The sequence below is a fragment of the Pectinophora gossypiella genome, chromosome 22 (genome assembly GCF_024362695.1).
Source record: "Pectinophora gossypiella chromosome 22, ilPecGoss1.1, whole genome shotgun sequence".
Classification (NCBI taxonomy): domain Eukaryota; kingdom Metazoa; phylum Arthropoda; class Insecta; order Lepidoptera; family Gelechiidae; genus Pectinophora; species Pectinophora gossypiella.
In genome coordinates, this window is record NC_065425.1 from 8044876 (window position 1) to 8071608 (window position 26733).

Genomic DNA, 26733 nt, shown 5'->3' on the forward strand with positions numbered 1-26733 from the left:
TTGGTTTCAAATTACTATTATTGTAAAACTAAATTAAAATATATATATTTTTTTTATTTTGTGTCCCTTGAGCTCAATAAAGTATTTTCTGTATCTATTAATGAAAATGAACTATTTTTAAAAAGCATCATACATACTTTGAATTTGTTTTAATATTAAAATTGGCAATGAACTGATAATAAAAAAGTCTTGTCTCAATGCAATGGAAAATAAATGTCAAAATTAACAGTCACACAAAGTCAGCCCTTTTGTGTTGTATCCGTGGTGCACGGGCCACCGCCAGGTTTACCATAGAAAAGGGGATACATCCCTTCGGCCAGAAGTCTAGCTTTATTTATTATTTTTCATTTGGGAATTAAACAAACTAATTGTACATTGATTTAGTGGTATCCCTTCCTGTTAGGGTACTGCAGCCCTTCGGACTCCTTTCTTGGGAATATAAATACCTGGGTGCAGTCAGTAGCACCCAGTATATCTGGCAACCCAGATTTGGGAAGGCCACCCATCCTTCATTAAGGCCACCAGTCGCATCCTTCGAGCCCCTTCAGTGGAAGGAAATACGATCCACCTTAGCTTCAGACTGAAAATAATCAAAATGGAAATGTAAAACAACTCCTATTCTGAACCTATTTCTATTTTTAACTGAGTGAATAAAAAATGCAGCGTGCTCCACAATTAACATAGCTTAAAAAGTCCCTCATTTTCTTTCAAGTGTCTAACGTTAGTGATAGCATGCCGCGAGATGGCGCGAGATAGGCTCTATCTCTCTTTGACAGTTAGTCGCACTTTGACATTTAGTCGCGCTACTCACGTCGTTACTTTGCTAGTCCTACAGGTGACGGATGTATTGCGTAAGTTAAAAACGCCACAGAAATTGTTATTTGACATTTGTTGATTGCGCAAATGTCAAATTGCAATATTACTTTTTTTATAGAGTGGCCTTTTTAAACCCCTCTGTTTTGTGACGACTCCGTCATTTGACAAACCCGGACCGGATAGGATTCGGATTAGTGCGAAAACGCGCTCAATTTTGTTTTTTTTTTCATTAGTGCGTGTGACTGTACGGTCACGAGCATTAATATGTATACACTTTGGTATCATGTTACATTAACTTTTTTGACAAATTGAACTATAAGTCTCACTAAATGTCAAATATGTTAGTGCGACAGAGTCCTAAAGTGGGTACATTATATTGCTCATGACTGTACGTATGGTCGCATGTAGTTTGCGAAACCGATGCATATCCAGCGACAATTGAGTAACACGGCGCGATGACACGCATTGACATATTTTCGTTTGTTACGATGGTCCCTACAGAATAGCTCCAACGAAACTTAACACGTTGACAGTCCTCATACGAAATGCTTTGACTTCCTTGTAAGTCCCGCATATATATATTTTTTATTCTTATTTTTAACGAGGCTTTGAACACCCTGAGTGATCATGCCAGCCTCATAGGTGCTTTCGTGTACCTATCCCTTAGGCAACAGATTGGTCAACCAGATAGTATAAATTAAAAAGCCTTACTTGATAGTGGCTCTGCCAACCAGCAATTGACTTCTCCGTTGCCAAGAGAAATCACACCCTGAAAGCGAAAAACCTTTCTTCTCACGACTAAATTCCGGGCACATTCCAACAAAATATGGTAAAGGTCATCGACCTTATGACAAACATGGCACAGAGGTGAAGGTTTAATACCCGCATATTACTTCAATTTTTAAACGTCCTGTTAAAAACGTAAATAATGAATGTATACGGGATCCTAAGTGGAGCACCCGCCCGTTTGCGTACCTGGTAGTTTCTTAGTGACCCATGTATGGGTCACGGACGTATGGAGCTAATCCGTCATGGCCCGTATATGGTACACTGGACTGTCAACGTATTAAGCTATGTCATCATCATTATTTCATCAGAGCCCGCTTACCTAACTTGAAGATTAGACAGGTCCAGTTTTACAAAAGAGACTGCCTGTCTGAAGTTCCAACCCGCGAAGGGAAAACCGACCAAAACGGTCACATACCTTCGAAACGCATTTCTACGGAATGTGGGAATGTGGGCTTCTACATTCACATACTTTTAATATAATAAACGCATTTTTCGGGAATGTAGAAAACCCGAAAAAAATTTTAAAAATCCAAGAAAATGTGGGAAGCAAAAGTTGGTACAAGTAACGTTGCGAGTGGTTTATAACGTGGCCAATAGAAATACGAATAATTAGAACATCTCTAGTAGCAAATGAAGGCCTATGTTTATCACATTGCTTCAAGAAAACATTATCTTTGACCTAAATACTAGCTTTTGCTAAACTAACACGTAATATAAAACCTTAATAATATATCTAATATTATTATAATAATTCTAACCTCGTTACATCCACCGGATTCTCCTGCAGGTAATTATAATTTAATTATCTTTGAAAATCTAGATTTCTAAAACATAATGTCTTGTTCTAATCTAGTATTAGCGCAATCCATTGTCTAAATTATCTTAAAACCTAAATCTAAGGATAATAGGTATGTGTGTTTCCTAATTAGGCAACAATTAATAATTAGTACCTAAATAATGATGAAATAAATAAAGCCGAGTTTTATCTGCACCTTAAGGTTAAAATATTAAGGTTGTGTAGCCCGCGACTACGCTCGCGTGGATTTCGGTTACTCGCAATAAATACTTGGTAAATCCTAACTGAAGGGTTATGACTATGACCTAGGTATGTGTTAAATTTTATCCAATACTGCCCAGGGGTTTCGTGTGAAAATTAATGTCATTATCATCATCATAAACAGCTGATATACGTCCCACTGTTAGGCCTATGCCTAACAGTGAGACGCGTGCGTCCGGTGCGTCCGTTAACGTGCCCTCCGACCCACGGACAATTAATGGAACGCACGGAAAATGAATGTAGCGGACAGTTACTTTCCGGGCCCGGCTTCGGTCCAGTTCAATGCTTAGGAAAAATGAATATACGACATCACATTAAAAACCTCTAAAATAACAGTATTTCTCCACTATTTAATGGATGTTATATGTACATGTAAACGTTCCTCTATCTCTCTATCTATTAAAAAAAAAACCGCATCAGAATCCGTTGCGTAGTTTTAAAGATTTAAGCGTACATAGGGATTTAGGGACAGAAAGCGACGTTGTTTTATACTATATAGTGATTAGTATAGATTAGATTTGTGAGAGTATAGATTACAAATAATAACACCTTTTAGTGTACGTAGCCTATCTATTACCTCTCTCATTATTTAAGAGCTGCGCACTATTCGGTGGAGTAATCGCCTTTCGTCTCTTTTCTCCGCCAAATCCTTCACCTCCTGATACGACATGACCTGCACCTTCTCTTTTATTTGTTTCATAAACTTTCTTCGTCTACCCCTTCCCTTCCCTGCCCCATTATACAGGATGTTAGTGACAACGTAACAAATACCGAGGGCGATTATTCAGACCAGGATTCTGAGTTGATATCAAGTGGATTTTCTTAAATTATTTTTTAAATTATTTTACGTTCCACACTTTTGCGACGGAAAATTCCACTTGATATTAAGTAACTCAGAATCATGGTCTGAATCATCCCTCAAAGTTTTCATTATGTTATAGTTCCTGATAATATTATTTCTTCTTATCGTGTGAGTTGTGAGGTGGAATACCAACCTCATCAACCCTGGTGTCAGGGTTATTACTGAGCCTCAAAGGCCCCTAACATGGCCAAATAGTAATAATATGGCTAATATTCTTTGTTTCATTCCGGAATAAAGAATCTCGCAATAAATATGTACATGTAAGTAAGTACATTCAAGTCATTGTCCTTTCGGTACACTTGCACTGAATGTAAACAAAGCATTACTTGTGTCACTAACGGGCTAAAGTGCTTGTTGATAATGTAAACCTTATAAAACGTGCAATTATATTGATATTCCATAGCTTCTGATAAACAGATAACCAGAATTACTTTATTTGTAAACATTTCAGATGATATTTGTGTCGTTCTAGTAACTAACGATAATTCAATATTAGAAAAATACACTGAAAGCAAATGATACTCGACCAAAATGTATTTTTTCAAATATCTATACTTTCCAGAGATATTTTCCTTTATATGATTTATGACAATAACTAAACTTAAATGTACTTTTCATCATAAAGACACAAACGACTCTGTAACACCAAGGTGTGTAAACCGGACTACGGCGAACAAAGAGTTATTTATTGGCTACTGTGACGACATAGCTACATTTAGAAAGAAAAAAATATTTATTAATATGTTGGACGCCACATTACATAAGCACTTCTCTTTCTCTATTTAAGAGCTGCGCTCTTGTCGGTGGAGTAATCGCCATTCCTCTCATCTTCCCGCCAAAACCTCAACCTCAACTCCCGATACGACACGACCTGCACCTTCTCTTTTATTTGTTTCATAAATGTTCTCCTAGGTCTACACCTTCCTCTCTTCCCTTCAATTTAAATAGGCACTTACACGAACATAAAATAATAACATAACAATGCAAAAAGAAAAACAAAAACACTCAACATGTACTTACAAATGAGAATTTGTGTAATTTGCAGAAAGATGAAATCACTAACCCATCTTATCTTTATCTCACATACTTTCCAGGCTTTCGCTCTTTTAGCATCATCATCATCATTAATTCAACAGCCACGCTCTTATCGGTGCATTATCGGAGCATTCTCCGTTTGTGTTTATCAAAGACCAATTCTCTGACTTCCTAATAAGACACGACGTTCGCCTTCGCTTTAATTTCCTTCCTCTCTTTCGTTCTATCTTCCCTTTTATGATGTTTTTGATAAATTCCTCGTGTCTTATTAAGTCATCTTCCCCCTCTGTCCTTCTTGTCCCTTTAACATAATACTTATATACTTTGCTTCAAATTTTTTTTACTAAGTTCTTTCCTTCAAAAGGTTATTTGCCAATTTATGTATACTTATACTGTCCGATCTAATTTTCACAATCGTTGACGTGCTTAAGAAGCGTATGTGACACAATAAGATATTTAGTTATCTTGGTTTGACGTCAAGAACATAAAGTTGATTAACATACATACATACACACGCTTATTTTCCAGTGGGGGTAAGCAGAGGCTATGAAATTGTTTGCTTTGATCTTAACATACTTTTCTTGTTTCCTCCAAGTACGTTTCCTCTAAGTAAGAAATGCCGATGATTAAGAAAATACAAGATACAAATAAACTGCACAAGTATAGGGGTTGCGCCGGCGCATAAGGACCAACTTTTGGGTTACTTATTGCTAATTTATATTGGTGTCGATTCGGGCAACCACCAATTTAGTTTACCTTAATTTAAAAGGACTAAAACTAGCGCTATCTCTTTCATGCACTTATGGCAAGTGAAGGACGGCAGTATCTTAAGAGCTACAAAATTAGGTTAATTTTATTATGGTGCTACTTCCAGTACACACCATCTAATTTTATTTTAAGTTTTCTTATGCGCCGAAAAGGAAAAGGACGGGTTTACATTGGCCAATATCCCGACAGAATTAAGTTGGCAGCACACGACAAACGGGTTGCATGCCAGCTGATTTGCCCGGGTTATAAATTCATTAACTCATTCATTCCATCTCTTTCCTTTTTGGCGGATAAGAAAATGACAGGTATAACTTAAAATAAAATTAGATGGTGTCTACAGGAATTAGCACCTATGTCCGCCCGAATAAGCACCATTATGTGTCTAATTATCAAATAATCGCATTCCTCGCTTTACTTTCCCACGGGTTTCCACGTGCAAATTATTTTTTGCGTACTCTATTTAATTTATAAATTAAATTATAGGTAGGTACCTACTTATTGGACTTTGGATGGTCTATATTATTACGGACTTTGAGTTGTCTGTGGAATATTTTAAGTACCCTCAACGGGTTATCGTCTTGACTTTAGTAACATTTAACACTAGTGTTTAAATAGTGTTGTTTTGAAGTCTGAAAAAAAGAACTTTTGTATATACTTACTGTTTATGACCATCATCATCATCAATTTAAGAGCCACGCTCTTGTCTTGTTGTCACGTCGTTTATGACCAAGTCAACCATAAATATTTTAGCTATAGCAATTCTAGAATAGTTTTGATAGTCTATGGCTAAGGTGTTATATGTAGGGCACACTTACACCGCCTTGTTACAAAACGAAGACTAAAGATAAACTAGGTTTGAAATAATAATTCGCGTCACGAAATAAATTGACGGATTTTAATGAAACTAATTGAAAATGACAATACAAATATACTTTGCTCACAACACACAAAACAAGTTTTACACACCCGCACGAAAGATACAGTACAATCTGGCCTTATTGCTAAGCAGCAATTTCTTCCAGGCACCAGTGGCAAGAAGCCATTTATTAAAATTTGGAGCGGAACGGTGCATGAATGGTAACACTGACGCAATGGCATAGCAATGGCGGCTTGTCATAGGATTGAGCATACCTGGTTTTCTTATACCATGGGAGATCCTTTTTTTATTATTTTGGACGGCCACGATGTCTAGTTTAGGTGATTGATATATTTTTAATTACTTTTGTCTTATTCATTGTTTTAAGTTTACGCGGTTATTATGGTTAATATCGGGAGTCTCATATCCCTATTTTAAACGCGGTAAGAACCCGTTATTATGTGTTTTGTCTTATTGTTTTTTTTTTTAAAGTAAATTGAAGTTTGTTGAATGTGGCGTCCAATATGGAAATAAATGTTTTTTCTTCCTTTCTTTTAGTTGCTTATTGTTAAATGTTAAAGGTCTTCTATGGGGTTGAAATTCCCCTAAAACATAACATGGGTCATTCGCGATCTCCTACGTGATTGTCTGTGCTACTTACACAAACTAGTAGTAGCCCCTAGCAACATAAATAAATGGACTTCGTATTCTAAATTATCATGCAAAATGAGAGTTCCTTTTTTATCGAATATCCGTCTGTTATCAATATAATTGTTAATTAATCTGTTAAATATTCATACGTGTTGTCACTTGATATATTGCTCTTGTCATTTTGTTCACCTTCGTTAACCTTTGTTTTTCACAAAGCTGCAAAAATTATCAACCCCGTATCAAGGATACAATGCAATATAATTACAAAATACTTTAATGCACTCTAAATAACACACTAGGTATACAAACATTAGGTACCCACCCAACCACACTCTTCTTCTATCGTGTGGGTTGTGAGGTGGAATACCGACCTCATCAACCCTAGTGTCAGGGTTACTATTGATCCGCCAAAGGCCCCTGACATGGCTCATGTAACGACTAATTACATCAGTAAGTAGTAACCGGGACCAACGGCTTAACGTGCCTTCCGAAGCACGGATCATCTTACTTTCGGACAATCAGGTGGTCAGCCTATAATGTCCTAACCAAACTTGGGACCACAAAGTAATTTTTGTGATATGTCCCCACCGGGAATCGAACCCAAAACCTCCGGATCGTGAGCCCAACGCTCAACCACTGGACCACAGAGTCGTTACCCAACTACACTGGTGGACAAAAAAATCGCTTCAAGTTTTGTTATCGAAATGTCTCTTCGTCATATTGTGTCGTCTGTCACGTCTTCAGCTACTTCGTAGGCTAAGATTATCATGAATTAAGATGATTAAGTATGTAATTATGGAATAATCTTATTAGTCAGACCTAGCTCATCCGCTGGGGAGCGAAGAGTTGTCGTTCTATATGTAGTATTATTCCTTAATCTATGGTACTGGGCTAGATAGGGCGCTATGACAAGTCAATCCAATCATATTTGACATGACAGAAAAACCATAAGCAAACAACATAGATATACCACAGATCTCCCTAAATCTTGTAATTAGCTAAGATTGGTCTTTTGTCACTGAGGTCTGCAGCATCTGGTGGACCTCGTGCAACTGATTATTTGAGAAACAGAAACAAAATTCCAATCATATATGACATGACAGAAAAACCGTAAGCAAACAACATAGATATACCACAGTTCAAATGTACGCGCGTCTGTTCTCTACTATCCATAACACGTCCAGTTTAATATGACATGTCAATCGATCAGTGCCGTGACAGAGGACACGGCAATGTCACCGAGCGACCCCCGTAACGTGCATCTTAACCCCGATATGACGAGTGACGTTTTAAAACGTGACCTAATCATGCCTCAAGATCGGTGTCGTGAATAGTCGCGATGACCCCGAAAGGGTTAATTTGTTGCAAAGCGAGTGTTAACTTGTAGATAGATAGCGGGAAAATGGGAAAACCGTTTACTAACACGGCATTTTTTATTGAGATGTTTATCAACTTGTTATCGTGTCGATGGCAAACTAAATAGTATCGGCCCAAAACTTGGCAACAAGTATGGCGCTATCTGCAGCGCTCATCAGATCCTCCTGCGTGCAGGTGTTCGGGCGCGCAGGACACGATGTTAGATGTTCCATCGTTTGGGGAACAGTGCCGCACTTGCACTTTAAGTCCGAGCCATCCGAGCCTTCCGAAGCACGGATCATCTTAGTAAGTTATGGATACCTACAAAGTTGATTTAAATAGTATTAACCTCCTAAGACCGAGATTTCCACACAAAATAGGGTTTGGATTTTAAAAGGACGTTCGGTCTTTCGACTTTGTATTCGTAAAATACATTTGAAAAGCAGTTTTCTTCTACATCAGGTAAAATTGAAGTTAAAGGGCATATGTAGAAAATACAGAATCGAAATGAAACGCTATCGGTGAGTTTTACACCATTTTAACTTACCGTAAAAATACAAATGGCTACCTAGTTCCGTTCATGGACAAATACAATGACCATTTGGCTTATCACCCTAGTCGTTAAAGTCTAGTGTGATGAATTGCTCATGAACATAATAATTCTTTGAGGACAAAAGCGTTGGTGCTCAGCGATTCAGCTTCGCGATGTGGTAGTAGTTTTACAGCTAGTTACATAATATGTAATTTAATTATTGACGTTCAAAAAGCGTTAACTATTTAAGCCAATTTTGAAAAAAAAAATTTTTGAATTTATTGATATTCTTTTTTTGAAATTTCTGCACACTGTGACGTCATAGAAAAAAGTAATAAAATGTCAGACTTATTAAGTTTTTTTTTATTAAAGTTCACTAATAAATTAAATAGAAAAAAGAAAACGTTTTTCGTTACTTTTGAATCTGTCTTTATTTAGTAATCAGAATTTCATAATTTATTTTGAATCTAGTACACGACCCAATTAAAGAGCATCCCATAATTTTATAATAGTAGGTAGTCTACCCTGAGGGTATCGTAAGATGTAGAGTAACTTAGTCGTTGACTAGTAGCTATTAGGTTTTATGACGTATGACGGCGATTGGCTATTGATAGTTTCGTACAAAAAGCGCGAGTAGGTGCGCTGGGGGGTTTGAAATGGCCACACCACAAAAAGCAATATTGCTATTTGATATTTGTTTGCATTGCGCTCTTACTTTTATAAGCGCAAAATTCAATATTGCTTTTTAGATGAATTGCTTTGACAATGTGGCGCATCTTTTATTTTCCTCCTTTGTTTATTTTCTGTCGGTAATACGGAAACGGGTTTTTAAATATTTTTCAATATTTCTCACCTTAGATTTCGTACACATAGAATCACGACTATATCCCAATTGGCGTAGTCAGAGGTACATCCGTCACATGATGACCTAAGCACCGACACTTCGAGCTTTCTGTTAGACCAACGTGATAGTTGTCAATCATCCGTCCCTTTCCTTTTCGGCGGATAAGAAAATGACGGGTATAACTTAAAATAAAATTTGTGTCTGCAGGAATCAGGGCCATTATCTTATTATTATTATTATAAGGCCTTGCAGGGCGTCACATGTATCCTCTATGTTCCACCTCAATTTATGTTTGTGTCATACAATAAATGAATGAGAATGAAAGCCCTATTCAAACAACACTATACCAAAGGACACTATTTTTAAAACAAGTGGTAATCAGGTTCCCGTTAGATGGTAATTTAACACGATTAAACAGCCGGCTACTCTCTCTCTCTATTTAAAAGCTGCGCTCTTGTCGGTGGAGTAACCACCATTCCTCTCTTCTTCCCGCCAAAACCTTCACCTCCCGATGCGACACGACCTGCACCTTCTCTTTTATTTGTTTCATAAATGTTATCCTAGGTCTACCCCTTCCTCTCTTCCCTTCAATTTTTCCTTCTATAATGTTAGTTATAAATGATTCGTGTCAGGTGGCCAATCATATTTCCTCTCCGGTTCTCTATAGTCTTCAATAAGGTTCTCTTTTCCGGCCGGCTACTAACCGACCATATTTAATTGGTACTCATTTACGTTTACTACCAAATACATCGTTGGAAGCAGTGATGTGCCTTTCCCGGGGATGTTCCCAAAGTGGGAATTATCCCGTTGTATAAACTCTTTAATAGTAAAGAAGGTGGCTGCTTTTCTTCTACAAATTGTTATTTCTTCTTCTCTGGTGTTATAACACAATACAATACAAATACACCTTATTGCACCAAAATAAAAAGAAATAATTACAAAAAGTCTCTTAACTAAGTACATGGCAAATGGCGGCCTTATCGCTTAAAGCGATTTCTTCCAGACAACCGTAAGGTGAGGAAAAATGTTAAAAAAGAATTGAAAGATTGCGGGTACAAACTATAAGTACAACTTGCCAATAAATACATGCAAATAAATATATAACATACTTATTACTTTCTTGTGTTATCTGCTTCAAGGTTAGGTAATAAAGTTATTTTTACATAAGTTTTGCGCTTTTTTTCTGCCGGGAACGTTCTCAGTGGGAAATTCGACAAAACGACATAATTATATCGTCAGAATCGGTAAAATGACCGTGACAAAATTTTATCACGTTGCGCGTGTTAGCCCTACAGGTCGCAGACAACCTATCTCCGTATTAGATAAAATTGCAGTGCACCCATGAACCCCCCCCCCCCCCCCCCTCCTTACCCCAACCCCCCCTTCCCCCTGGATCCGCCCATGATAGGTATAAACTATTTTCTATAATTTAAGCTCACGTCAAACGAGAATGTAACCACCGTTGCTACATTCTATTGTTCACAGAGGTGACATTTTACATTCCCCTCGAATGCCGTTAAAGAGCCATAGTGTCTACATTTTAACTTTATGTGGGACCGTTTCAAATGCCTGTGCTCATAGACCTTTGGCAAGTTACAAAATGTCAACCCACGTATGACTGTGTCCTGGGTATTTCTGCACGAGTTAGGTAATCTTCATCTTGTCGATTATTTGTAATAACTCATAAGCTTACGACTATATCCCAATTGTGAAGTTAGAGGTACATCCATCGCAAGATGAACTAGGATGGTGAGTTATTAATTTATGTGAAGTTTCCACTAGCACAGTTGGCTCGACCATTACAGACGGCGATATGGCTCGACACGTCACCAATCACGTGGGTCTAACAGAAAGCTCGGTGAGGCGTGGGGATTTGTAATAAAATCATAATAATAAAAAGAAAGATCATCATCATCGTCAATTTAAGAGCCACGCTCTTGTCGGTGCAGCATTTTCCATGCTACTTTTTTAGGGAAAAATAGGGCAGTGGTTTCCCTCTTGCCTTCCGCCCCGCAGTAATCTGTCTGACGCAAGTGGGATGGCGCCCAGAGTAGTCATACTAGGACTCCTGTCCTCCGCCTCTGAATAGTACTGACAGTTACTGCCCTCTGTCAGGTTCCAGGTTACAGTCCCTGTGACTTGCCCCTTCCGTCCAAAAAGAAAGATAACAATCACAAATAGGAAAAAAGGAATACAATACGGCCTTATTGCTAAATAGCAATTTCTGACGGGCAACCTAATGATACTTATATCTGTCATTGGCGTTTCACTTGCCGTCGCGTCGCGGTGAAAGTAGTTGCTAATCTGTGAGGGATGTTTCACGGTTTCGAGCTCTATCATTATTATGGAGGCGGTTTAGAATCTTATCGCATTAATATAATTAATAATTAATATATTTGTTATACTCGCATTAATGTATTTGTCAGATAGTGAGACGTCAAATTATGTTTGTCAAATAAGTTAATGTGGTATGGTTCTAAACTGCGGAACTGTTAAAAGCTATTTCATAAAAAATCTAGGGTAAAATCTATCCTCAACTCGTTCTAAGTACATCTATTTAAGGTCACCCGTATGTATGACCTGGGGGGTTAAAAAGCCAGATCGAAGCAATTCATCTAAAATACAAAATTGCAATTTGACATTTGCGCATGTAAAATTAAGTGCGCAATGCAAACAAATTCAAAAATTGTAATTATACATCGACTGTGTCTGTGGACACGGTAAGTAGTTCGTAGCCGAACAATTTAACGTACTAATTTTTCTATTAAGGTCCCGTAGCATTCACTGTTAATCACAAATGATTGCGAAAATGGATGGTATCAGCTGATAAATGGGTGATCGGTTATTGATTTCAAGGATCTTTATATACCTATGATCTCAATAATGTCTGTCTATTAAGGTAGGATAAAACTACGGAATCCACATGCTATCCTTACACACCACTTTTGATTTTTCCACCCTTGGCTGTCTTCGTACACGCTTACCGGTTTTGAGTAGGTACTTATAGCCTATAAACAAACTAATATTGTCTTACTAATTCACAGTTCGACTTTTGAGTTTGAATTCATGCTTGTGTGCAATAAAGTGTATTTGATTTTGAATCATAGATAATTGATTTCACGTGGTTTTCCCCAAATAATTGATTAACCGGATATTTGACCGGGCTCAAATCCGGGAGCGCTCGAGCGCGCCTATTCAAATTCAAATTCAAAAATATCTTTATTCAGTAGGTAACTTAGTTACACTTTGAATATTTTTTACATAACGAACGTCTCATCCGCCTAAAACTACTGCAGCTTCTCACAACCTGTATAACCGGGGAAAAGAAGCTGCAAGAAAAACCTCTGCAAAGGGCCCTAGACGTTCTTTTTAAAAAAATAAACGTAAAAATTTTTTATACGATTGAGTTTAGCTGCCTAATATCAGTTCTCAGATAGTGAATCCCATACATTCATATCTTCTAAATAATCACTAACTTTATAATAACCTTTTTTGTACAGTCATGAGCAATATAATGTACCCACTTTAGGACTCTGTCGCACTAACATATTTGACATTTAGTGAGACTAACAGTTCAATTTGTCAAAAAAGTTAATGTGACATGGTACCTACCAAAGTGTATACATATTAATGCTCGTGACCGTAAAGTTTCTGTTGTATTGCAATATTACATGGGACTTAAACGTAGCTGGCTCGGAGTAGGTGTAAAAGTACTTACACTTACAAACACTTACAAACACTTACACTACACTTTGAAATCCTCATCCCGTGTTCCCGAGACACGCAATGCCTTGCGTGCACTTTGTGTGACAGATCGTTCGAGAGCGATCAATTACCAGTGTTAACCAATTGCGACGATTGAAGCCTGGATGGCAATTGGACCATTCACGACCACTTGAGTCCTGTCCAAGAACAGCCCCGCGAATTGGCTTTTGGAGTTAGGGCCTTTGATCTCTCCACAATATCGTGGCTTGACAAACTGACGTGTCTGCAATTTTTTGCTAAAATAATTTGTGTCATATTAATAAACGGTGCAAATCAGATTCGCTAAAAATTTTTGATACGTCAGTTAGCGACGTCAGAATAATAGGTTTCTTGGCAGTGGAGAACCTTCTCCACTGCTACGTACACCACATAAGCGGACCATGTATAAAAACGGAATAACGCTAGGGAGATGATGATGTTACTCGTAGTTATTATTTTTTCTTCTACTTCTTTAACTTACTAGCCACGTTCTTGGCGACTTAGCATTCTCCAACTTTCTCTGCCTAAAGCCATGTCTTTTATTTTTTGATAAGACACGAGATGTTCGCGTTCTCTGAATATCTATATTTTTATACTTCTTTTTGTTTTGGCACTTGTAAAAATACGTCAAAACCTACGTCAAATCCGTGGCATTTAATTTGAATAACATGTTTTCTTATATCGTAGATAAAGTCACATTAAGTTGGATTATGTTAATACTTTTAGACAGAAATAAGGAATCATTGTTTTCATGTCGTGTACTTCTGATCGACTTTGTTTTTGTTTCCCTTATCTATAATTATGCGTATAATAAATCAATTAAGATGTGCACTAAGTATACTATCCTTGAAATATTATTTATCTGACAGAATAAAAATTATTGCTATTTTGTCTGTTGCCAGCGCAGCAACACGCGTTTCCATTAATTTACATACATCTATTTGTTTGGAGCGCACGGGGGACCTGACTCGAGTGGGGCGCAGTTACTCGGTTTTTTTATATGAGAACTTTTCCAATAAAATGCCTATACCTAATTTATTGATCATATCATAAGCCACCTATAGGACCACCTCCTCTCACACCGGATTACCTTAAACTAATAAAACCTGTATGTTTCCCAACACGCAGGACCAAGACCTACCCACGAATAATTTATTAAGCTATGTCAACTGTTTTCCTTAACGGAAATTGCATTTATGTATGTACATAAATAGGAAACATACCATTCGGCTAAGGTACAGCTAATTGGCATAATTTTGCTTCTAATTTCGGTATGAATAAGAAATGCTATAAAAATAAGAGCCTAACCTGAACCTTTCTGTCTTTCCCGCCACGTAATATTTTTTGTATAGATTCTAAAACCACTACTAAACATAATTTTAATCACGTATAAAATAAATTGTTACTCCTGTCTTAGTTACTTCTGGTCAACATAAACGAATGAAAACCAAGATTAAATTAAATAACCTGTAAATTGTCATATTCTTTTTTTTACCTTTCAGTATATTCTTTTTGTTCTTCATTAACTTCATCACCAACTGTTCAAACGCATGTGTCGTCTTTAAATTTTCCATTTTCTTCTGAATGTGTCGACCTCTAAGTATGCGCGCGCCGCGTGGTGCGCAACAGCGCCCGCGCAGTGTACAGACAATAAAGACGCTCAGTTTCGCGTTGTCCGTGCGCACGACCGCTTGTCCGCGCTCGCGCTCAAAACACGCGCCGGTGTTACATAAACAAATAAAATTGTTCTCTCCAATCTCTCCGCTTCGAAGTGCATTTCTATCTCGTTATTATAACAGTGTTTTATTAAGACTAATAAAAATCTTGTACATTCCAAAGTGAAACGTCAAATTCAAAGTTACGTGCGGTCAGTTATCCAAAGGTAACCTAGAAAATGATGACATTACGAATAAAAAATGAAAAATACTATCGAAATCATTTTAGTTTTGTTTGATAAACTTTCGGAAATATGTTTCGTATAGTACATATATAGCGGGCTGTCGATTTCACTTTCAGTTAGCATGCAATAGGTAGGTATGCGTTTATGGATGGCTTGATACAGTGCCACTGCCACCAGGCGAGTTATACTGGTGGAATTTTAGCTCGTTGAATTGAAGGAATATAAAGCCTGTTGAATAAGTGTAGTACCAGTGCTATATAAAAAGTCACCTACATACTTAAAAAAATTGCATCACCCTTTATGCTAATTACTGATTTTCAAACTGCTTATCACCATATCTATAAAATATAAAAGTGTCATCATTTCTTTCAATACACAGCCATTGCAACAGAACACATCATTCGCTTATTCCCGGTCAATGAACTACAAAGGATCCGTGTGAATTACTTTCTTCTTGACCATAGACTACTTTCCACCCATTTTCCTTTCCTACTATTTATCTTGCGCTATATCCATAAATTTTAACATCATTTTTCGACAAAACGACGGACATTTCAAGCTCTTGTTTTTCATCCATCGTCTGTTACCAACTCAGTTATTGTCTATTCTCGGTGCCAATCAATAATACCTCTGCTTCGTCTGTCTGTAAACATGGTGGCTCCAGCGCATTCCAATCAGCTTAATCATTTGGTATTTTAATAAGATTGTCTTTGATCGTTTTATCTTCATCAGTGCAAATTATAGTATTCTGTTATAATTTGCCTTCTTTTACTTGTTATTTTTACCCTTTTATCTAATAAAGAATGTTCTCGAAATGCGAATAACCTTATTTAGTTCTTTAGCATGATTTGGATATACAACATCAACCTATCCTGAATGGAATATGAGTAATTTGAATAGATCAAATCGAAGAATTCATCGATAAATCCTTATAAAGGAATGTAGAGCTATAACCGTTAGTTTTGATTTGGCATAAATTAATGGATGTGGGAGTAGGTTTTTCATATTAGAATATGCTCATTATTCTTGATCTACGTGCTCTCTTTTTAGTTCAACAAAAAGTATCGATGATACTTTTCCTCCCAGAAAAACAATCTAAAGAAACCAAATTTCAAATTTACTGTTGAAAGACTAAGAAACCTACGAAATAATTAGCAACCAAAAATTAGCATCTAAACTTTCAAATAGCAACCGTAGTGTTCTGCAATTCGGTTCCAATCTGATTACTAGCGATGTTTAATTCAACAAGTAGTAGACTCCCGATTCTTGGTTCGGTTTTTATATAACTGTTCTGTCTGCGTCCCAGCTTAGTGTGTCGAGTCATTGAAGGCATCGCATTAAAATGTGCAGGTCGTGGCTAAGGTGACTACACACCGTCTTGGCAAGTTTAATTGATCAAACAAAAAGTGTGAGATACACTCATTTTTGGATTTTCACCAGAATCTGCACATGCGAAAATAGTTTCATTTGTTCAAACTACATCATTATTTTCTCCTAGAAGTTATTACTGTGTTTGCCAGAGACACCTGCATTACAACTACGTGGTGAGGCGTGCTCCGTACTTCCTCCGGCTATGAGCAGAGGTCTACGCCCTGTAATAGTACGGTTGGACGTGTCGTAATTCGTCCGTGACCAAGAACCCTCAAATGAGATTTCAAACATGATTCTGTAAATAATATTATTATCTTATACAGTAGAAAATACTACAAAGACGTCATTTGAAATTTTATTACCTGAAATAAAAATGTCATGATCACGTTGTTCTAGGTTGGGTATCAATATCAATTAAAGCCCTGACACCGGGGTTGCTGAGGTTCATGATTGACTTGAAAGCATGTAATCAATACTGCATCTATCAAGTCCCAATTTTTCATGTTAACGTCACAAATAGCACATTTAAAAAAGCTACGAGGGGAGGTCAAAAAGTTCGCGGAATGAGGGGGAAGGGGGTCGAAATTAAACACGAAACTATTTTTCCTTTTCAATATATTCTCCCTTAACCTTAACACATTTTCCGGATCTATCAAATAATTTGTTTATTCCATCATAAAAAAAAGATTTCTCTTTGCTGTCAAAATAGGCCATAATTGCAGACTTGACTTCTTCATCATCGCCAAATTTTCGTCCACGCAGTTCCTTTTTCATTTTTGGGAACAAATAATAATCGCTGGGGGCCAAGTCTGGACTGTAAGGCGGGTGGTTTAATTTTTCGAACCCGCATCGGTGAATGGCAGCCGTCGCAACATGGCACGTGTGGACGGGTGCGTTGTCGTGCAAAAGGAGCACACCTCTTGACCGCTTTCCTCTTCTTTTTTCCTTGGTAGCCTCTTTCAATCTATCCAGTAAAGAAGCGTAGTAATGTCCCGTTATAGTCACACCACGATCTTTATAATCAATCAGCAAAATACCTTCTGTATCCCAAAAAATAGTGGCCATGATCTTTCCGGCCGATTGTGACACCTTAAACTTTTTTGGAGGAGGTGTGCCTTTTTTATGCCACTGCATCGACTCTTGCTTCGACTCAGGTTCATAGTGGTGAACCCAGGTTTCATCTCCAGTAACAATCCGGGCCATAACTTCTTCCTTATTCTCTCCACAGAGCTCTAAAAACTGGCGAGAACACTCGACACGCTCGCTTTTTTGAAGTGGCGTGAGCATTCTTGGAACCCATCTTGCGCTGACCTTAGTCATCCCAAGATGTTGATGTAGGATATTTAAAATACTTGTTTCGGATACACCGACCATTGCTGCAAGCTGCTTCTTCTTCAAGCGGGTATCTTCTAATACAAGTTTCTCTACTTTTTCGATGATTTCCGGTGTGGTGGCCTCAATGGGCCGTCCGGAGCGGGGGTCATCTTCAATCGACTCTCTTCCTTGCTTGAAAAGACTATGCCACTTGTAAACCATGGTTTTACCAGGGGCAGAGTCCGCGTAAACTGCTAACAGCTCTTGAAAAATCGTCTGAGCGGATTTTCCTTGCTTGGTGAGGAACTTAATGACGGCGCGGTGTTCAATTTTCTCCATATTCGCTGAGTTCTTCCCGATTCACTTGTTTGCTGGTCGATAGTTCAAACGTTAATGACCCGATTTGCTTCAAACTTGGTACATATACTGTTAATGAGGTGTGCAACTAGCGGCTACCTGTACGAGCAAACCAACCCCCTCCAACCCCTCCATTCCGCGAACTTTTTGACCTCCCCTCGTATCAACTCTGTAGAAATTAGGTCATATAAGTAGGGTGCCAATATCAAATGCCGAGCCAAACGTGTGTATCGACTGCTACCCAGTACCCGTGCATTCGCTGCATACGTGATGCGTGGAAAATATTGGTATCGTCGGCCGCACCGGTGCGGTATTGTGAAAATTTACACTTGGCTTGGCAAACTTCGTTCACGATTAACAGCTTTACGTCTCGCTGGTCGTTTCTACTTCATTGACTTAGCTGTTTGTTTATGATTGCTGGTTCTTGTTTGTGGACGCTTCGGCGTGAAACGTTTATATGATACTGTGTTTAAGTGGGCTAGTAAGCGGCTAGTTGTCTCATTGTTGGGTGTAGATATCTTTTCTGTTGGAGTTGCTACGAAGATTTCTCCACCATGCTGCTGTATTGTGGATTACAAGTTTGCTTTCCAATGTCCTCCTTTCTTGGTAAGAAATGTCCTAAAAACTGCTCTTTTGCGTTGTAGCATTCCAAAGTTTGTAATCGGCTTACATATTTCTCGTTGAGTTTAATAGCTCATTTTCAATTAACTTCTTTTTATTTCATTACACTTGCGTAAGGAAGGTTTAAAGTTAGTTCTGAAACGTTGATGTAATTCAAAACCTTTTAAGGGATTAAATATTTATTGGAAACAGGACAGTGATCGTAATATCAGGAATGTAAATTAAGTCATCCTTTTATCGTCTTGCCATTCAAATGAAGAAATAAGATTAATAAATGGTCAATAATAAAGGGATAACTGTAATTCTGTAATAACTGTAATTCTGTAACTGTAATACAATAGATAACTGTAATAACTGTAATTCCTCAATCCTAAGATCATTCGTAGTAGTGATTGCTATTTCATTCAAAAATAGTATATAATTATTTTCATTTCCAAATAGCACCTATTAAAAATCATACCATGTCAAGACTACCAACTTCCTACCTGTACAATATAGCTATCAACTTGTAGCCTCAAATAAGGTTTTCATCTGTATCCATAACACAAAGGCTCCCACCCTGACCTTCACCTGGGTTTGTCCGTACTTGCTCGTCAGTTTATCCTGCGATCCTTGAACAACCAAGTGTTACAAGGCTCATTTAACTTCCTTCCGCTCATGTGTAATCTATTTTCATTTAATTCTAGTCGCATGGAGGTTTAACAAATTGTATTTCGTTGTTTTGGTTCATCCTATTTAAGTTTATAACGCATTCTGCTAGAATAGCATATTCTTTTTTGGTTACATACGAGGGGAGGTCAAAAAGTTCGCGGAATGAGGGGGAAGGGGGTCGAAATTAAACACGAAACTATTTTTCCTTTTCAATATATTCTCCCTTAACCTTAACACATTTTCCGGATCTATCAAATAATTTGTTTATTCCATCATAAAAAAAAGATTTCTCTTTGCTGTCAAAATAGGCCGAAACTGCAGACTTGACTTCTTCATCATCGCCAAATTTTCGTCCACGCAGTTCCTTTTTCATTTTTGGGAACAAATAATAATCGCTGGGGGCCAAGTCTGGACTGTAAGGCGGGTGGTTAAATTTTTCGAACCCGCATCGGTGAATGGCAGCCGTCGCAACATGGCACGTGTGGACGGGTGCGTTGTCGTGCAAAAGGAGCACACCTCTTGACAGCTTTCCTCTTCTTTTTTCCTTGATAGCCTCTTTCAATCTATCCAGTAAAGAAGCGTAGTAATGTCCCGTTATAGTCACACCACGATCTTTATAATCAATCAGCAAAATACCTTCTGTATCCCAAAAAATAGTGGCCATGATCTTTCCGGCCGATTGTGACACCTTAAACTTCTTTGGAGGAGGTGTGCCTTTTTTATGCCACTGCATCGACTCTTGCTTCGACTCAGGTTCATAGTGGTGAACCCAGGTTTCATCTCCAGTAACAATCCGGGCCATAACTTCTTCCTTATTCTCTCCACAGAGCTCTAAAAACTGGCGAGAACACTCGACACGCTCGCTTTTTTGAAGTGGCGTGAGCATTCTTGGAACCCATCTTGCGCTGACCTTAGTCATCCCAAGATGTTGATGTAGGATATTTAAAATACTTGTTTCGGATACACCGACCATTGCTGCAAGCTGCTTCTTCTTCAAGCGGGTATCTTCTAATACAAGTTTCTCTACTTTTTCGATGATTTCCGGTGTGGTGGCCTCAATGGGCCGTCCGGAGCGGGGGTCATCTTCAATCGACTCTCTTCCTTGCTTGAAAAGACTATGCCACTTGTAAACCATGGTTTTACCAGGGGCAGAGTCCGCGTAAACTGCTAACAGCTCTTGAAAAATCGTCTGAGCGGATTTTCCTTGCTTGGTGAGGAACTTAATGACGGCGCGGTGTTCAATTTTCTCCATATTCGCTGAGTTCTTCCCGATTCACTTGTTTGCTGGTCGATAGTTCAAACGTTAATGACCCGATTTGCTTCAAACTTGGTACATATACTGTTAATGAGGTGTGCAACTAGCGGCTACCTGTACGAGCAAACCAACCCCCTCCAACCCCTCCATTCCGCGAACTTTTTGACCTCCCCTCGTAGGTACTGCTTTAAGCAATTGTAATGAAATAAAGTATTTGAGGTTTAATATTCTTTCGTTCTTCAATATTATTCCGCTTATTATTTCTTATCTAATTTCTTAACCTGCGTCCGATGCATCTAGTTGTAGTTTATGTACCCTCGTAGGTATCTATTTTTATAGGCATTTGATGTTATTAATACTTCCTGCTAATATCCAAGGTTTCGTCCATTCCATCTGTAAGTTTCAGACGCAGATTGCGTGAGGAAGAAAATTCACCGTTCAGTGTGTTTTGTTTTTACACAATCTGTAAAAAGTGATTTATATTATTGTTTGTAGACTGAATTCTAAGTACGTATGTCATTGCTTTGCATATGCCTTGGATCCTTGAATATTCGATTATATTACAAGGTTCACGTCATTTCCTTCCGCGCAGTTTACTACGTGGTCAAGTTTCTTATTCTACGATTGCAATTGTTTTATATTCTGATTGTCTAGGAGAGGAAACGAAGGTTTAGTTGAAACATTAACAGGTTCGTACCATCCAATTATTGGTTGCTAGACTTCCCTCATCAATATTCTCCTCTTTCTAGTGATATGCCATGGTTCGTTATTGCGGGTTGTTAGTAATGGTGTGGTCGCTCATGTTTGTCACATTTTCTAATGCCAGCAGAACTATTACTTTTTCACTTGAATAAATTTATAATGCGAAAGCTTTGAAGTTTGTAAGTCATCAACGTATCGTATCTCTCCATTTATTTGTAAAATAGAAACTCTCAACTTGTAATGGGAAACTTTTCATAGGTTGCTTTCGCGCACCGCTGAAGACCGTTTAATTTATAAAATATTTATCTTCACAGTAACAAAGGTAGCAACGACATGTCACACTAATACTTGATATGCGACCGCAACACTTCTGAAATATCGAATTAAGTTGCGTAAAACCAAACTCTCATTTGCGTACAATGACACCGGCTGAATCTGATGTTGGGCAACTACATATCGCGTAGGTGCTGCCAGTGGGTCGCTAATCGAATCATGATGCCTAACTACTAATTTAATTACCTACCTATTTTCTTCTTAGGTTCTTAGAAATTTGTTGTTTATGATCCTGAATGAGTAATCGGTAAAGATTTATTTGTTTATTTTGGTAAAAGTCTCTTAAATTGAGAAGTTTACATAAATATCTCTCAAAAAATACTATTTAATCTGTACCATAATACAATCAATCAATATCAATCCATTTTATTACAATTAAACATCATTATTGTCAAAATTCCTGTTTTTTTAATAACGTACTTTACTTTGTTTTGTTTTGAGTAGTTTACATTATTTATATCGCTTTATCGAAAAAAAGTAATGTGACTCATAAAGTTTGCATATGTAACACATGCGGTTTGAGTTTCACGCACGGTTACGTGAATATAAAATTAAACAATTTCGCAGTTGAATTTATTATCTAGTTAGGACAATTATCACGCAAGAATCTGAGGCCCAGTTATATTTAGAACAGCTTTATCTCGCGTGTAAGATGTTTCTTACTACGCAGCTTCTAAATTATCTGCTTTAACATTATTCGCTATAGCAATTTGTCATCTTTTGTGTTCCTAATGATGAATTGTCTATTCAAAGAGACAAGTCAATACTGTTGAGAATCCTTTTATGACTTTATATGTATCCGTTTACTTTGTGGCTTTAACATTTCGAAGAGTATTGGTGTTACCGTATTAGTTTTCTATGTAACAATTCAATTCAAATTGCTGTCAAATAAGGTGTACGTTACGAAATATTTCATGCGCACTGTATTGTGTTCACTATTTACATTCGATTTACGTTTTGGTTAGTTTGCTTGATGTTGTTAGACGTTAATAGTTTTCCATTGTTCATGCATTATTATGTGAAATAAGAGATTAGTAGAACAAGTTTTATATGACTTCCTAAAACATGCATATTTGCATGCACGTGTGTCGACAATGATATTGTTAACATTATCTATTTCATTATTGACGCCTTTGACACCACAATTACTGACAAAGACTAATTAAATGTCTTGCATAACGTACATAGTCTGCTTATCTGTCACTTTCCGATCACAATTTGATCACTGTTGTAGTGTCATATATACCTAATTGTGCAATCAAATAGTATTTAATTAGATGCGGAGATTGTTTACGCGTTGATCTACTTATAGATATCACGAATGTGTTTGCATTCACTTTTCATTAAAATATTAGAATTTACTGATTGCAAGTATCGTGGTACTTACGTACTTCCTGATCTTGCTCTTTCCATATACATTATACATCATTATCTTCATATTTATCCAAAGAAGTATCTTCAGTTTTCTTATTAACTCGGGCTGACTATCAAACGTATAAATACTGCTTATTATGCTCATCAAGTATTCCCATGTGTGACATTGTGTCTTGATTGTGCACTACTTTTGTTTTTCTTTGTTAATAAGACTCTGATTTAACTAATTTCGCTTACCTACATCGAACAATCAAACGTCAAAAAAATCATGTTTTGATAATCGACAATAATTTAAATATAAATACTTCCAATGATCACACCAACTTAAATATTTTATTACAACATTATCTAATTATCACAGGCTTGCACTCTTCATCATGTGATGTGACACACGAGAGTCATACGTTTCACGTGAATTTCGGCTTCACTGTTTTTTAATGTCGTGTAAACATTCCGATAATTTTTATTTTTGCTTACATTTGGACTGTAACTTACATCACATTTTTATTCCGTTTCTTAACCTGCAGATTGATAAAGCAAGGACAATAGTTTGCATACCTTTATCCTTCAGAAATTTATTTTGTCAATCTGATTGTATATAAATAATTGGTTTCAATTACAGTCTATCAAGTTATTATTGTCGAATATTATTTACATCCAATTATGTTCAGATCCTCTTTAGGGAGGTTCTTGCGTCCTTGTAATATTAGCAAAAATATGATAATGTTCAGGATATTGTGGCAGATAATAAACAGATAATAATGCACATGCACTTAATCCTATTGTCAATCCAGATTTAAAAGGTTTTATCTTCTATCAATCCATATTCAATATTCTTATCGGTCATACATTACAAACAAAACTAACGATAAAATTTTGCCAGCTGTTTTGTTATCATGATATTTGGACAGTCACATAAATAAATAATCCTGTTTTCTTTGTCTAATTTAACACCGACTTTATCATCTTTCTTTTTATCACAGACATTTCTTTGGTTAGTTTTCACGACGGGAACATAACCTCGTTTTTGTTTGTTTTGATAAAAAAATCGCTTTTGTTTGATAGCTCTACGTTACCCTAGTTATATTAATATTGCAATCTGTTTACTTTAAGTCACGTTATCTCTTGATGTCACCTAAGCCATTTCTCGTTGTAACTAAATTTTCCACTAATGGGCGATGGTCCATTATTGAACTTTGCTCTGTTTTATCGGTCATCAATTAGGTCGTGTTAATAATTATTATTCCCCGATATACTCTTTAAGTTATGGTTCGTTATCTATCACGCTACTGCCACTGGGGTGTGTGTTCGGACGCGGGTCAAATGAGACCACTTTGCAAATTCAATGTTCAATTGAATTAGTATAGCTTTGCACTCCGTCGGAATCGTACGTTCATCCTGTGACCACAACATCTCCGTTGTGTCACAAGTTCTCAATGATTTAGTCCATTATTGAAATTGAAATCGACAGCTTGATTCAATTCTCTTTCTGCATTCGAAAATTCAATTTGAATTTAATTTTCAGTGACATCGACAAAAAAACTTGCGTTACGAATTATTCAAGGAACATTTCTAAAGACTGTGCTATCCGTAATTCGACTTGCGACTTCGAACAGCTCGGATGTTTTCTAATTTCGAATTTTAATTACGAAGGGGGATTCGTAAAAACGACTTTTTGGGGAAGTGGATTTAGTGCGTCAAGATTTCGTCGATAATATCGTTTGGTTCCGCGTGGAATTGGACGGGTGATGTAGTGTCGTACGAGGACTGGGCCGAGTGGTCTGGCTGGGAGTTGTCGGAGTGGGGCCTGTGGGGGTGGTCGGCCAACATGGAGGCGATGGTGGCGGTGTGGACGATGGTGGAGCATGTCAGGGTGGCCAGCGGAGCCGCCGAGCTCGCCATCTTCACCGCTCTACTGTATTGGTTCTTTACCTCCAGGTTGGTTTGAATTTTGTTCAAAATCAATATTAAATTCGTACGTGTTTATTTTTCGACAACATTTAAGACTTATTTTTAACGACAGAGTGCTTTTCTATTATTTAACTAATAATTAATTATACTTATTTGTAGTGTTATATGCAAATTCACAGTCTTTTTTTTTTTCACAAATTTATTCACAATCATTTTTTATTCACAGTCTAGTACAAGCGAGGATGTTCTGTGGTAAGACTGACCTCCAAAATTGAGACCCTAAGTAGAGCTATCAATTTACGAATTATATTATTGTAACTTAGCTTCAAAATACATAATATAATTCGTAAGTATTATGGCTATTAGAGAGAATATTTTATAAATAAATGAGTGAAAAAAAAAAAGTTTTGTAAACATGGATAAAAGTTTTTCTATTTATCCTACTAATATTATAACCTCGAAAGTTTGTGAGGATGTGTGGTTATTCGTTACTTTCCCACACAAAAAACTACTAAATAGATTTTGATGAAACTTAACAGTAATATAGCTTATAGATCAGAATTCAAAATAGTACACAGGCTGTAATTTATAAAGATACGAAGACAAAGTCGCGGGTGTTCGCTAGTAAATTACATATCTTTTTTATCATTTATATCCAACAGTTAATAAAACAACAATATTTAATTCAAATAAATTACAAATTCAATTACAACACGACTTAGCACGTGAATCGTTAATTATAATTATCTAGTATTTACTTTAATATATTATTAGTATTTAACGGAAGAAATAATTAGATAATTACTAATCTTAGTCGCCGTCGGGTAGAATTCTTATGTAGGTCGCCTATACTACTGGTTTGATAATAAGCATACAATACTCAAATAAACATTAACTAATAACCGATAAGGGTTAAGTCATTGCGTCAAAAAAAAAACACTTTGTGAAACCAGCTTCAGAAAAGTACCAAATGCGGGTGCCATTTTGTTTTCTAACTTTTCTTGACTCTACAAAGTATAGTAGCCTCGATTCCTGCAGACACATCCTAATTTTATTTTAAGTTATACCTGTAATTTTCTTATCCGCGCGAAAAGGGGAAGGGACGGACGATTGACAGCTGTTAATTTAAAAAATAACGATTGAATGAAGAATAGCCCGGGCGAATTAAATATGTATCTCGACGGTATGCAAACCGTTTGACGTGTGATGTGAACTTAATTCTGTGGCGTTATTGGCCAATGTAATGTTTTTAGAGGGTTGTTATTTGTGCCTAAATTGCGTGTGTTTCATTTTTATGCCTGTCGATTACCCGTCCCTTTCCTTTTCGGTAGATAAGAAAATGACTGGTATAACTTAAAATAAAATTATATGGTGCGTATTGGAATCAGCATTATATAAGTATTTTTTAAAACGGGTAGGAGTTTCGGAGGTTCGCGTGTATTTATTATTATCTCCGTGGTCTGGTGGTTAGAGCGTTAGGCTCAAGATCTGGAGGTCCGGGTTCGATTCCCGATGGGGACATTGTCGAAATCACTTTGTGAGACTGTCCTTTGTTTGGTAAGGACTTTTCAGGCTTGAATCACCTGAAAGTAAGATGATTCCGTGCTTCGGAAGGCACGTTAAGCCGTTGGTCC

The 26733-nt window shown here is 37.2% G+C and overlaps 1 protein-coding gene across 5 annotated transcripts in view; it reads left to right on the forward strand.

Moving 5' to 3' along the window:
* LOC126377013 (glycerol-3-phosphate acyltransferase 1, mitochondrial) overlaps window positions 1-26733 on the forward strand; it is a 79006-nt gene that overhangs the window by 817 nt on the left and 51456 nt on the right. The window contains exons 1-2 of one of the 5 annotated variants that reach the window (XM_050024601.1): window positions 14970-15192; window positions 24714-25126. The exons of 1 other annotated variant lie outside the window; for it this stretch is intronic. In XM_050024601.1, the coding sequence (XP_049880558.1) occupies window positions 25017-25126 (110 nt within the window). In that variant the 5' untranslated portion in view covers window positions 14970-15192; window positions 24714-25016. Of the gene's footprint in view, window positions 1-14969; window positions 15193-15226; window positions 15341-24481; window positions 25127-26733 lie in introns of those variants that run through there. 3 more of the 5 variants (XM_050024603.1, XM_050024605.1, XM_050024602.1) reach the window with 3 other exon arrangements.